The 14620-nt window shown below is 35.7% G+C and overlaps 3 protein-coding genes across 4 annotated transcripts; 2 read left to right on the top strand and 1 right to left on the bottom strand.

The window, feature by feature from the left end:
- Positions 1 to 762: 762 nt before the first annotated feature.
- LOC143208416 (uncharacterized) lies at positions 763 to 2017 on the top strand. The gene is made up of 3 exons (XM_076422860.1): positions 763 to 1132; positions 1353 to 1689; positions 1808 to 2017. Exons 1-3 carry the CDS (start codon positions 1071 to 1073, stop codon positions 2015 to 2017), a joined length of 609 nt encoding a protein of 202 aa, XP_076278975.1. The 5' UTR covers positions 763 to 1070.
- A 95-nt stretch (positions 2018 to 2112) lies between these two features.
- On the bottom strand, positions 2113 to 7132 carry LOC143208409 (uncharacterized protein C05D11.1). Its single transcript, XM_076422847.1, has 14 exons — positions 6575 to 7132; positions 6203 to 6444; positions 5938 to 6106; positions 5447 to 5610; positions 4856 to 5371; positions 4516 to 4770; positions 4266 to 4439; positions 3953 to 4189; positions 3696 to 3876; positions 3375 to 3624; positions 3115 to 3301; positions 2916 to 3059; positions 2521 to 2831; positions 2113 to 2422 (listed from the first exon to the last, which is right to left on the bottom strand). Exons 1-14 carry the CDS (start codon positions 6744 to 6746, stop codon positions 2362 to 2364), a joined length of 3063 nt encoding a protein of 1020 aa, XP_076278962.1. The 5' UTR covers positions 6747 to 7132; the 3' UTR covers positions 2113 to 2361.
- LOC143208413 (uncharacterized) lies at positions 6723 to 14551 on the top strand. 2 transcript variants are annotated; one of them, XM_076422857.1, is made up of 3 exons: positions 6723 to 6826; positions 10889 to 11054; positions 12461 to 14551. In XM_076422857.1, the coding sequence occupies exons 2-3, from the start codon at positions 10904 to 10906 to the stop codon at positions 13003 to 13005; spliced, it is 696 nt and encodes a 231-aa protein (XP_076278972.1). In that variant the 5' UTR covers positions 6723 to 6826; positions 10889 to 10903; the 3' UTR covers positions 13006 to 14551. The 2 variants fall into 2 exon arrangements, with proteins under 2 accessions (XP_076278972.1, XP_076278971.1); XM_076422856.1 differs by lacking the exon at positions 6723 to 6826 and adding an exon at positions 8683 to 8931.
- The last annotated feature ends 69 nt before the right edge of the window (positions 14552 to 14620 follow it).

Below are 14620 nucleotides of genomic sequence, written 5' to 3'. Positions count from 1 at the left end.
TTACGTTTAGCGGTCCCAGCTCCAAAGTCCTTGACCTTGACATATATATATGTTGTCAAGGTCACCCTCCTGAGTAATACATACAAAAATTCGTGCAAAATGCGGAAGAATGCAAGCGGAGCGTTTATACATATATCTATATAGAATCTACATTGTAAATTATACCTTTTCGACACTAGATATACAGATATCAATTTATTGCATATTTTCTTATGATGCGGTCACCATGGCAGAAATTTTTAGTAAGCGAATTAGAAATGAAAGATATATATATTAGTGATGTGGTCGATTGGACCAACTTCTGTGGAGAGATAAATAATACATTGTGTCTGAGAAAAAGCATGTCACTCCCTGTAGTATTATGATATTTATATAGAACTTTAAAGTATATAGAACTCTTATAAAATAAGGAATTCCTTCTAATTTTAATACAGAAAAAATATATGTTAAACTCCAGCATACTTTATCCTGTATCACAAATTGAATGTATATAGGTAAGTATATATTTATTGGTAATCATGTTTTCTTTAATTTCGATCCTTTTACATGTATATAGCGCAGATCATAATATATTTATCACAGGTTTTTTTCCTATAATAATGTTCTACTATTATAAGTTATGAATTCTAAATGCATGAATAGAGTGTTTATTATATTCTATATATATTTGTTATTATACTCTTTCTTAGTTTTATAATAATATATATTTTTGTGAGTTTATATATATCCTTTCATTTGATATATGATATATATGCAGGAAGTTCGGAAGTTTGATATATGTATGATTAAATTTTTATCTTGAATAAAACAGAATTATTTTGATTATATACATTTACAAAAGGAAACTACTTATGTATATTATCACAATTTGCTGTACGTAATAGTTCAATTTTGCCGCCTTGATTTGACATGAATGTCGTTTGTATTACTCCCTATATGACTTTACTATAAATAGTATGAAGTATGAAGTCATATCTATAGATATTATCCATATACGCACTGCGTACTACATGGTACTACAGTGTAAATGACGTAAATAAATTACAACACAACTTATAAGCTCTACAGTTATGAATTTGTATCGCATCTCTGAATTTGTCACAATATGTATGATGCTGCATGTGGTAAAAGGGTGAGTCATTTATTTTAACACGAAAAAAATGCAATTTTTACATTTTTATCATTTTATGTTATAAAATGGTGAACACATTAAGTAATTCCAATTTTTATTCTGAAATAGCAATAATTTAATTACATTAAATATATAAAAGTATAATTGTTTCTTATACAAATTGATTTATATTTTATATCCCACTCTAATTTTCTGTATTATATATGTAATATTTCATTAGATCTCGGGAAATACTTGTTGATTTTACAACTATAGACAATGTAAATGATTGGTCGGAAATATCTGACACTGTCAGAACAGTGGGAATGTCAAAAGCTGTTTTGACATTGCAAACTACTCAAGTTTTTCAGCGTGCAATTTTTTTTACTCTTTTGAATCCACAAACAAATGGAGCTGGCTTTGCAGGAGTACGAAAAAGAACGAATTTAAATTTATTAAACTTTAAGAATATTGAAATAACTTGTAGAGGACAAGGAAGTAATGAAAATTACAAAGTTGTTCTTCGACATGAAGGTCTTCATACGAATGAAGATATAACATATGAACAGACTTTCATGGTAAACCAAAATTGTACTACTTTTATATAACATACAGTTATGCATTATTTTCAATTTTAAAAATGTCTTTCAATAGTATTTATAATTTGGGACCAATGTGAATATTTTATTGATATAGGCGCCAATGTCAAGTACTACATTTTCAACTGTTAAATTACCTTTGGCAAATTTTAAAGCATACTATCGTGGACGAGAAGTACCAGATGCAAAGCCATTAGACACTGGGAATATTACAATGCTTGGTTTGCAGGTTTATGGTGGAGTATATTCAAAAATTAAACAAAAAGGTGTATCAGCATTAGAAATAGAAAATATTTCTGTATCGTAACATTCATATTATTTTAAATGTAATTTACTAAGAATAAGTAATATACATAAAATACTTTCTCAATATTCTAATGTTTTAAAGATTTGGTAAGTGTATCGAAGCAACAGATTTTATTGAAGTTTAATTTTTATAAAAGTAGCTAATTTATTAAATATTACATTGATATACATAGTTAAATTGAAAAGATATTAAATTTTGTTCTTATTCTAACTTGCAAATGTTTTAGCAAGCATATTGTAAATGTGTAAAAGCGTAGTTTGCATTTAATAATAATGACTTGATTGAAAACAATGTAACATTTGCGTTGCAAAAGAGAATAACGAACAATTTAATGTGCTTTCAAATTACCAATCATTTAAGTAGTTTTCTTCAAGACTGCTATACAGCTTAAGATCATGGTTCAATCTGTAAATAAAATATGTATAAATATAGATGTAGTTGCAGATTGTACTAAATATGTTTTTAATAATGTGTATATGTAAATATAACGTTTCTTTACTTACGCTTTAAAGGCATCACCTATTTCTTGCACTTTGGATGGATGGCAAACAATTGTTGTTTTACACTCGTTTGGATCAAATAATGGAGTCAAATATTTAGATGCTATACGACCCATATCTTCAATTTTTACTGCAGATATGCGTTGCACCATTTTCTGTGTATAATTATGCGGCACGTTTTTGAAATAAGATAACAACGAATGTTGTACTAAATCGCCCACACTTTGCTCTTTTTCAATAATTTCAAAAATTAAAGAAGATTTCGCCGATTCGAAAAGTAACTTTTCCCATTTATTCTCAGTAATATGCATATTCTGTTAAGAAAAAACTTGCAAAGTTAATATGTTTGAAATAAATATTATAATTCTAATTATTTACATATTACAATCTATACTTACTACAATTGATTTAGCTTCTTTGTAAGCCGCAACAACATTCGTTGATCTATAGAATGACAAATATAATAATCCTTCATTTGCATTAGCATGGATATTATATCCATATGAAAGACCTTGGCCTCTTATAAGTTTCCACATAGGACCCTATAGAAAATACAATTTAACATACTCCAAATATATAAATTTTCTTTTTACTCACCTCCAATTGTGTCAAGTATTGCAAACAAACACGCAATGGTGCTAAATCTATATGTTGGTAATTATTTATAGATTGACAGCTTTGCGATAAAAATGAGGATTCTATACAACCTAATCCTGTAACACATCCCTTAAGTGGAATTTCATTTAAAGGATTCATGAGCATCGAATCCGGAATAATTTCAAGTCTATATAATTAAATTATGTAATTAGAATTTATGCGTCTACATTTTGAAAAAATAAATTTTAAAAATTATTTACTTAGTTTTCTCCGCTGTGAACTCAGAAAAATGAGTGGTCCACGGAAGATACACAGACGGAATTGTAGCGGTCAACTTGTCCACGTTAGTGGCTATGTACATCGTTATATTTTTAGGTGTTGTTAAAGCCTTCTTAACAATTTCAATTTCTGATATTACAGAATTTTGTTCTTCTACGTCATTTAAGCGGTTTAAAACATTAGTAAGAAACTTCTGTTGTCGTAGCATACTATTTGTAAATTGATTGCTGTCTAAAAGTAAAAAATGATATTAACTTTTTGCAAGAATGCGTAATTTCATAAAAAATATTTTCTTTATATACCTTTGTTATATAATAATCCTCTCATTAGATCACCTACAACTTTACTTCCTTTTCTTTTAACTTGAGCTACATCGTTTACCATTTTTGTAGCTATTATCTTCAATCTGTTGGATGTTAGTTCAGTATCATATAATAATTCTTTAATCCATCTCACACCATCCGCATACTTTTTTATCTCCAGCTAAATCATGGAAACAACCATTTAATACAATCAATGGTCATGATATTAAAATTATGTATAAAAATTTATGAATTACATGCAACATCAAAATAGCGCTATGACTGTATGATCCACATGAAAATCTAGAGGTCTCCTCAACTCCAATCCTTGTATCAGTGGTTACTGTATCTGCTTCTAATTCAGCAACTATCTCCTCGTATGGAATGAGTTGTCCATTTCGCTTTACTGGAGATTCCATAATAACTTCAAGTAATAAAGGAATGTAAGGTCTGTATTTTCTTTCGATCGAGGAAGTATTCATGATAACAAACATCTGAAAACAATTATATGGTCGCATACAAGTTTGATAATGTAGTTGTTTATAAATGTAATGGTATGATAATACATACATATATGAAATTAGTGTTAACATGATCCAAGTACGTATAAAACGGTAGATTTCCTAAAACGAACCCAGAATTTTGTTCAATAGATTCTGTTGTAAAACGTTTGATATGATGAAAACTAATAAGATCAGTACTCGGTATAGGTACTGAACTTAGCATTTCATTAGGCATAGGTACCTAAAATAGATAAAATGAAACATCAGAAACAAGAGAAATAGATATTTATCTCTTTAGACTTGAAAGTAATACGTACATTATTTTGCGCAATAGCGTTTTCCAGTTCTTTTTCTTTCAGTTGTAGACCATTGTCACCTAAATCTTTAATCTGTTTAGCTATGCGTTCCTTCTCTTTCTCAGTCAGTTCATGTCGTTTTTCTAAGCTAGGAATTCCTTTAACAACTACTAGTGGAGAATCAAGCAAAAACTTTTTCAAAAGATCCAACCAAAAAGATTCTGGTTCCATTTCTAATTTCTTCAGGTCTTTAATTTTGTTTGATCTTCGATCTAACTAAAAATTTTTAGAGACTACGTGGTTGTAACAATGCAAATGTTATCTTATAAATAGATCATAATATATCATAAACTTTACTTACATCTTCTTCGGTTTTACCATAAAGTACATGTTTAACAAGCATCATTGCAATTGCATCGTGAGGTGCTATTTCTAAGCAACTTAATCGTTCAAGTATAGATTTATGAACAACAGTTCTCATTCGTTTCATATCGATGCCATTTTTATACACATCATTCAATGTCTTTAGCAATTGATCTTTTACGAGTGTAATTTTCGACTTTGGTACATTTTCAAATTCAAGACACAGAAGGGATACTGCATACTCGCAAGAAAAATGAGTGACATTACTAGCATATGGATCAGCAATTTCAAGAAATTCTTTTTGTAGTGGACTAACTGAAGTGTCTGTGAGATATCTCAATAATAGATCGCAAGCGATAGTAGTATATGTTTCATTAACAGATGATCCTCGCCAAGCAACATTTATTATTCCATTATCTTCGTCGTCGCAAGGATAAAATACATCTATCTCTTTGCTCCCTAGAAAAGCTGGTACTGGGCTTTGCCAAGGTTTATTATATAAACCTCTGTTCCCCTGAAATATTATTCATGTGATATAATTTTCTGGAAACATTACTGAATTAAGATATAAACAATTTCATTTACATACTTTTGACAAGATTTTTTGTTCTATAGGTTGCAAAGCATTGAATACATCAGCATGTTTTATTTGGCCAACTATTATCAGGGTTAAATTTTCAGGCCTATAAAAGTCTTTATGGTATTGCCTTACTTTTTCATTACTAGTACTTTCTCTGAGATTCTTCAATGCCCCTATGAAAATACAATAGTTTCTTTTAGAGAACATAATCTAATCAAACTCAAAACAAAAATATAAGAGAATTGGAAAGGATGCAATAAATAGGGTAATAATAGAAACGGGCAGAGTAGGAATGAGTGAGAGAGAGAAAAAGAGAAGAAATGAATGGACAGAATGTGTGGATAAGATAATTTTGTAAATATAGAATATCTAATAGAGAAATCCAATTCTTAGCTGTAACAGTAAATAAACTACTACAATAGTTACCTTTATAGAAAATTTATTTCCATGCGATAATGTATTATATACAAACAAAACATTTAAATAAATAGATATCTTACCTCCAGTAAGAGATTTGTAACCACAATGACCAGGGAAAATTGCACGAACCAGTTCTGTATATACTAAATATTCACCTGTATTTTCTTTGCCTTGCATTTCACAATATACTACACCTGCATCATCACCTTTACCATTTATATGATGTACTTCGGTAACATAAGCTGAGTCCTATTCAAGTATTAAAAAAATATTAATAAAAAAACTCTCATCAATAAACATACTATACATATTTGTATTATAATATTAATTATTAAATTATCTTACTGTAAGTGTTGGATAAAGTATATGTTCAAGATATACAGGCATTAAGGATAAGAATCCTTCGCTCCCAGCAGTTGTCATAGTATAATATGTGAAATCAACAAACGTCGCTGCATTGGTACCAGATGCCAAACATCTATTTGCCCATAAATCTAAAACACCTTTGTAAGGATAATCTTCGCTACCCAAAAAGATAAGATGTTCCAATGTGTGAGGTAATCCATCATCATTGTGTGCTTCAGTGGCTAAAAATTTCAAGCATATTAAACAGAGATATATTATAGCAATATAAATGTATAAATATTAAGTAAGAACATATTGCGATAAATTTATATTTTTGAAACCTATGATGGATACGATAACAAAAAGAATTACCAGAGCCGAAGTAGCCAGACACGACAGGTCCATCAACTTCTGCTATAGCAATCGTAATTCCAGAATTTATAGATTTATAAACATATACCGGTATTGTATCATCAGTTTTTACGGAACATACAAGTTGAAAGCCGCCCATATTTTCTCTAGGTGAACTATCAACAGGCGCCATGTTAAATTATACTTTTTCCGATATTCGAAGTGATTCGAAGTTCGAAGCGATCCAGCCACCAGCCACCAGCTGCGTACTGCGTACGTATGACTGACAATAAATTGTTTAAATTTTCAAGAGGGCGTTGCAATAGGTATTATACCGGTATTAGGTACCAATACCAATACCAATAGAACATTCGTCTTGTCCTTGTCACCCAACTAACGATCAACTTTAGTGCTTGTGTACTAGTACAGAGTTGTACAGAGTACAGAGATGGGCATTATCTAAATAAAAACTTATTTAAATAAGTTTTAGATCAAATATACAGTATCTCTTGTATTTTATTCGCGGAGTTGAATGTAACGCGAGAATTTATCTGTAACTTTTAACCCTCCAGAGCTTGCCCTGATAACCAAATTCTCGATTTTTGCCAGGGATTCTCCGCGCGTATTAGTAGCTATTTTTGCCGTCTAATAGCGGAGGGCAATAGCAGAAGGCAAATTGAAGGCAGCCAGCCGGCCGAAGCTGAATTTGTTTAAGAGGGCAGTACCGTCGCGTCTACTGATCTGATTGGCTAATATCGTTTTACAGGGCCGCATCGTCGGCGAGGGTAGTTCGCACTGATGTGGCAGATGTCAGCAGCGAAGTAATCGAGCGCACGAGGAAGAAGATCGATCGACACCAATCGATACGATCAGCGTGTCGTTCGGAATAACGCATACGGTCGTGCGCAGGCGCGGCAGCTCCCCACTACGCACAGATGCACATTTTGTGCACATGCAAATTTTACTTATTCTCATATTTATGTTATTTTTCTTAGACTGCGGATCTTTATGCGAAATAAAAATTGTCCGCATAGATTGCAAGAGATGGAAACTATAAAAATTGCATTGCCATACCATTTTCTCTACAGTTCAATTTCAATTCATTACATTTCGAAATTTATTGAAATGTGTTTATGGAAAAAAAGTGTCGTTCGACGGAAAAGAAAATTTATATTTTTTGTATGACTACTATACACTTATTTTAATGTTTAAATATTAATAATTTTAAATTCAGACTACTCAATATCAGAAGGGATAATAAATGAATGAAGTAGGAAATAATAAATATTATATTTTTTCATTTAGTTTGATTATTTTTCTTTATTAGTCAACTATTAGTCAAATTTTTACAAACCTTGACTTGCGCGAACACAGAAGATGATTTGCAGGACAAATCTGATAAACAGGTTCTGGAAGATCAGCTTTTCTTCGTAACTCCTCCCGTGAATCGCTCGAGTACAGTGCTGCTCTCACCGCATTTCTTCTTGGTTGAAAATGGTTGAAAAGAGGATTGTCTTATTATACAGACCTGCACAGACCTGGGCGACGCTGGCTCGAAAAATACATGTTGCTGTTGCTGCTTCTCACCAAAGAGGACTGAAGAGGACTAATCCCAACTAATCCTGACTAATCCTCTTTGCTTCTCACCTTCTCTTGCTCAGTAACACTCAATTACACTCAGTAAGACAGTTCCAGTCCCCACGTCATCCACTCCGACAAAGGAGTTGCAGGCTGCAACAGGCTGCAAATGGCTGCAACTTGCAGCAACATGTGTTTTTCGAGCCAGCGTCGCCCAGATCTGTTATATATTCGCCAATCACATCATCACATCAGTACGACTCGACGGTACTGCCCTCTTAAACAAATTCAGCTTCGGCCGGCTGGCTGCCTTCAATTTGCCTTCAATTTGCCTTCAATTTGCCTTCTGCTATTGCCCTCCGCTATTAGACGGCAAAAATAGCTACTAATACGCGCGGAGAATCCCAGGCAAAAATCGAGTTAATCCCACCTTGAGCAACTCGAACAATAGCGCAGCTCGGAACGGGCCAATTCTTAGCTCTAGGTAGGATTATCCCTCGGCAGACCTGGTTATCAGGGTGGTTTGATTTTCTCGTTATTTCGACTCTTATTCGACAGGTCGAATCAGCGCCACCCATGTATCTTACGGTTGTATCATACAACTTATATGAGTTGTATTGGTTGTATGTTGTATGAGGTTGTATTTGTATGTTGTATTTGTCGTTTGTCCACGTTTGTCCTAGCTTGGTCTTGGTCGCATAAATAGTATCCGTCAGATTTGATTGGAAGGAGTTCATTCGTAACCTTGTGAGTTATTCTGGTTATTCGAGTCCAGATGTCCAGGTCCAGAAGAGCACACGGTGGGTTCCCAGATCCGAACGAAGTTTGGTTACCCTGGTTTTGTATCTATATTGTAGCATTTATACGCGTACAACGTTCTATGTGTGACGTATCTACAGTCAGTCCCATTAGTCCCATAAGTATTCGTACGCCCTTTAAAACAGAATAACTTTTTTATAATTGTACCAAACGATCTGATTGTTTGCAAGCAATTAGAAGCATTGGTTTACTAAATGACGAGCAAAAAAGATTTTCCAAAAATTACAATTGATCAGGTTACATGCAAAAATAAAAAAAGCATTTTTTTAAACTTTTTTATTTTGGCCCTCCATGAAAATTTAAAATATATGTTTTGTAGATCTATGTGCTGAAAATTTCATCACTCTGTGGATTTTAAACAGAAACTGACTAAAAGTCGTGAAAAACTACGATTTTTACAATTTTCAACCGCTTGTAGCTCGTGTGTATGTCAATTGATTTCGATGAAATATTCAGCATGTATGTAACTACTATAGATCTACAAAACATATATTTTAAATTTTTATTAAGTAAAAATTTACCAAATAAAAATGTTTTAAAAAATGCCTTTTATTTTTTGCATGCAACCTAATAAGATTTTTTTAAAATTAATAAATTGTAATTTTGGAAAATCTTTTTTTCACATCATTTAGTAAATCAATGCTTCTATACAGCTTATAATGCTTACAAAACATTAGGTCATTTGGTACAATTATAAAAAGGTTATTCTGTTTTAAAAGGCGTACGAATGCTTATGGGACTGACTGTATATTAATGATGAAAAGGCAGTGCATGTTTAGTGTCGTTCTTGTCATAAATGTCATAAATGAATTTGAAAAAAGAATAAGGACGTAGCCCCAAGTCTCCCTTTTACAGTCGCGTTTTCAGAAATGGTGACACTTTCAAAATGGCAAAATTAAAATTTTTTCAAGCAAACGCTCATCGGCCATCCGAGAAGGTAATATCGCGGTACACCGTTCACTTGAAATAATTTTAATTTTGCCATTTTGAAAGTGTCACCACTTTTGAAAACACGTCTGTAAAAGGAAGACTTGGAGCTACGTCCTCATTCTTTTTTCAAATTCTTAAATTTACATTACAATTTTTTCATGAAAATTTGTATACACAATCTACATACCACGATAAAAAATTTTTCGCAAAAAAGGTTAATTTTTAACATATTTTTTAAACAAACTATGTTTCTAAATATCAGTTTACACTAAAAGATTCGTCATTCCAAGACGCGCAAATTGGATTTTGAAATTTTCGTCTGAGCCTAATAGTTTCGCAGATATTCAATGAAATGGATTTTTCCACCCCAACTTTGAGGGCTGTTTTCACCCCCTTAACATGAATGTCGGCAGCTATAAAAAAATACGTGTCAAATATTTTTTTGAGTTCTACATCATACAAGAGTTCCATTAAAATCGGTGTGTTACGATTTACGATTGGGTAATCTCCCTTGTTACTGAATTTTACGGGAATCATTGAATCACTCCATTTTGTCAGTTATTATATCATAATGTACTATTTTAAATAAATGTTGCATATATTTTACATAGCTTTCTTCCCACGAGGAAGTACTAGTTCGACAGGTTTAAATTCTGTGAAATAAATTTCACATTGGGCCGCTGAAGAGTCGAAGCGCCCCGTTTCAGATTGGTCCTTACCCCTGTTCCATCGCGGAACGAAACTTCTTCATTTTTTTATTATATGCAGAAATAGTTAATGCGAAAACTTTCGCCTAAAGCAGGTAAAACGAGTCCCTAAACCGAACCAAATGCTAGGGACTGCAATGCAATTACTAAACCATTACTCTCTCTCGAACGCACCCTGCGAACGACGAACTCCCTCCTTCACTAATAACTTGTGATCACCACCTTACACCACCTATAAGTGGCAACTGTGATTGGTACGCTACTTAGCAGTTTTTCACTGACGATCAACGTTCCTATTTAGTTTCGACTGCCGAGCATGGAAGACAAATTACACATGCAGAAGGAACGTTTAATCGAGTGTGTCAAAAGTCGCGAGTTTTTGTATGACCGGAAGAACCCCTTGTACATGGACGTAAAATACAAATCAATCGCATGGAGGGAAATAGCAGAAGAATTGAATCAACCAGGTCAGTTCACTGTATTTTAATAACAACTTAGTTTACACTAGAGATTCCTATTTTACGTGTATGTAAATACACGTGATACGTGAATCGCGTAGTAAGAATTTAAGGATCTGTGAATCCAAATATGGATCTGTGTAAGTACACGGATTTGCGAATACGGATCCGTTCGGCACGTTCGAGTCCGACAACTGATGCGTTATTGTTTTTCGATCGAACGTGCCGAACGGATCCGTATTCGTACTACATACACAGTTCACGTACCACGAGTACACATGTATTTTCCCATGGAAGTAGCGCTTTCTGCTGGCAGAAAGACCCGGCAGAAGCTGCCGGCAGCATGAAGGCGGCTCGGTCCTGGATTCTGCCTGCGTCGCACTAACTCGGACGTGGTATTCTCATCGGTGGCACTAAATTAGTGCGACCTGCCCTGTATAACGGCCCAGACAGCACACCGGCTCGATTTTAGTCGGGCCCCTGTGCACAAAATGGCGCGAATTTCACCTGCAGGGGGCTCGAGCCCAGGGCCTGCCGGCCGGGCCGGTGTTCGGCCGATTTGCAAGATTGCAAGGGTGCGGGATTCGTGTTCTCATTTCGTGATAATACAAACACGGGTTTTTTCAGTAGTCAAAAACGCCAGATAAAGGTCAATCTAGGCAGCAATCGCCCTCAAAGGTCTTATTTATTAACTTATTATACTTTTGTCGGTAAAAAGGGAGACTGCTACGCATTTGCACAGTACTGCCACATTGATGCGACTCGCCCTGTGTCGCGCATGCGCGAGAAAAGTTGGGCACAATCGAAGCACTGATTGGCCACATTAGTGTGATACCGTGCTGCCCTCTCAAAAACAGGCTGAATCCCAGCCCGGCCAGCAGGCCCTGAGCTCGAGCACCCTGCAGGTGATATTCGCGCCATTTTGTGCACAGGTGCCCGGCTGAATCGGCCTGCCTGGGTCTCGACGCAGCTCCAAGCGTTGTGTTTGCCCGTAAACTGTAGGTCAGGGGCTCTGCTGGCTGGGTCCGGTGGTAGGCTCTGTCAGACTGTGCTGTCTGGGGGCATTCGTCACATTAGTGCGACCGCGCTGCCCTCTTAAACGCAGGCAGAATGCCAGACATATGCGTCACAATATGTATCGGCAGGGTACGCTGTCCAAAATCGAGCAGATTCCGAGCATCCTATGCTTCGAGCAGCTTCGAGCGTCGTTCTGACAGCATAATGCCCGCCACCTCCTCGAGGCACGCTTGGCTGACTGGGTTAGTACCATGTTCAAAACCACGATCTCTAGTTTCCATGTCCCTGACTCTATTACAATTCGATCTTAACCATTCTAATAGTTTTCAGCGAATCTCCTGTTGCTAAATATCCGAAACAATGATAAAAGGTTCATTAGACAATATTTCTGTTTATAGTTGCGGTGTGCAGAAACAATTGGCAAGACATTCGGAGTAGCTTCGGAACTTCCTCAGACCGAAGACCACACAGGTATGAAGGTAAGCTCCAATTTCTAACGCCGTTCTTCACGGAGCGGGAGTCGATGTCGAGCTTGGAAGACAGCATGGGAGAGAGCAGCAAGGCACCGAACGGACCGCCTACGTCGACGTCGCCCCCTAACAATAATGACAACGCGGCGAAGCAGTCTAACGGGACAGGAAACCGCGAGAAGTCGTCGTCACAAAAACGAAAAAGGTGGGATTTGGAGGAAGAAGGAGTTGCGGAAAACTGGGAAAACCGCCTTACGGCGTGCACCGAATTGATTGATAAGGTGGTACAGGGGCGCACCCAAACCCCATGGAATACCCCATTAGGACTTTTTTTCGAGGGCGCATTAGTTAACGTATCGCGGTTGAAGAGACGAAACCAAACGAAAGTGCAGCAAAAGATCCTGCAACTAATCTCGGAGATGCAGGATGCAGAGGACGAGGAAAATACTTTTAATACTATTAAATTAGATTAAGTAGGAATTTTGTCAGCCGGGTGGTGGCCGTGCGTTTCGTTCCACAAGAATTGCCGTTTTAGTTACGATGGGATTTTAAGTGCAGTAAGTCCTAGGAGGAGGTGTCGTCCCCTAAAGAGAAGGCATGCAGCCCCGTAGCGAGGCAGGTGAAACGCAGTAATAGCTGCATTTTTAGTTAGATTAAGTTGTAAATTCCTTTGTGCTAATTGAATGAAAAGTGTTTATAAAAATCAATGCATTGTAAACCCATTTACCGCAGGCAAACTGCCAATCGTTCCCCCTGTGAAATTGGTCTTTTCCAGTTCGTATGTTGTTTGACCAGTTGATCCTCAATTTTTCGCAGTAGGGTGGCAAAGCAGTCCCTGCTCATATGGAAATATCCGTAGAACTTTTCCTCGTTGTCCGCTAACATTTGCTTGAATAAAATGAGATCTGCTTCACTGCCTCGAGTTCGCCAAAGTGGATAAACACTGTAACGTCTTCTACTTCTGTACCCTGTTTCCTGTTGCTCCTTGCGCAGGTGGTGTAGTGCACTTACATCTATTTAGCTGCATTGTAATGCCAAAGATTGCCAATTCCTAGGAACCCCTGAGTTTCTGCTAACAGACGACACGCTGCGCTGTGCTTTTGTTTTTAGAATGGGACTGCCGGGGCTTATATGCATCGCCCTTTATACTCATCAGTTCAGTGTCAGATCTGGGGCCCAGACAGAGTTTGGTTACCCTGGTTTTGTATCTAACATTTACAAATGGCCAACCGTGCCAGGTTTCGTTCCGATATTTCTTCTCGGCACGGACGGGCCATTTAGCTTGAACATCTGACCATTTCCACATAGCCTTTCTTAAATAATTTATCATTTTATATCTCTGTTCTGCAAATTTTTCCACTGATTCAAGTATGAAAAAATTTGAAAAATTAAAAATGAGGTTAGTGTAAAAATTGATTTCTGTGACGAGTTAATTACTATATGACCACCGTCCGACGAAAACACCATACGCGTGAAATGAAACCCGTGCAATATCCCAGATCCCAACCCCAACACTGTGCTGAGCGAGCTGAACATGAACAGCTGAACAGTACACTCACACACCACTAAATAGATACATCTAAATACACTACTGTGCAAAAGAAAGAAGCACTGAGTATAATTATAAGATATAATGATAAAAAATATATGTATGTAGTAATTGTATTGTACAATAATTGATTTATTACATTTAAAGTATTAGATAATCCGCAATAACACATGTTATTCTCAGAACTATTCAATTAAACAGCGAAATCCTTTTCCAAAACTTACTGTGTTCTTATTTGATTTATTTACGCTTTTCTATTAAATATGACTGGGTGCTTCTTTCTTTTGGGCAACTTCAAATCATGTCTCGTTAATGCAAAGCGACCTACTTATGCATTTTCGAGGCGTAATTTGCATTATTCGGCAGCATGTGGCTGTCGTAGCATTTATAAAAATGTATCACTCGACAGCTACGATAGCAGCGGCACCGTTGCGCCTTGCGCCACCACATTGCTTCTCGCGGCTGCGCTACATGCTGCCTTAAATGTTATTTTAAATAATAAATAACAAATTAAAAATTAAATTAATATTTCATTTGCA

Source organism: Lasioglossum baleicum, chromosome 4 (genome assembly GCF_051020765.1).
Source record: "Lasioglossum baleicum chromosome 4, iyLasBale1, whole genome shotgun sequence".
Taxonomy (NCBI): domain Eukaryota; kingdom Metazoa; phylum Arthropoda; class Insecta; order Hymenoptera; family Halictidae; genus Lasioglossum; species Lasioglossum baleicum.
Note: the sequence above shows the minus strand (reverse complement) of the source record. Positions and strands in the feature narration are given on the sequence as shown.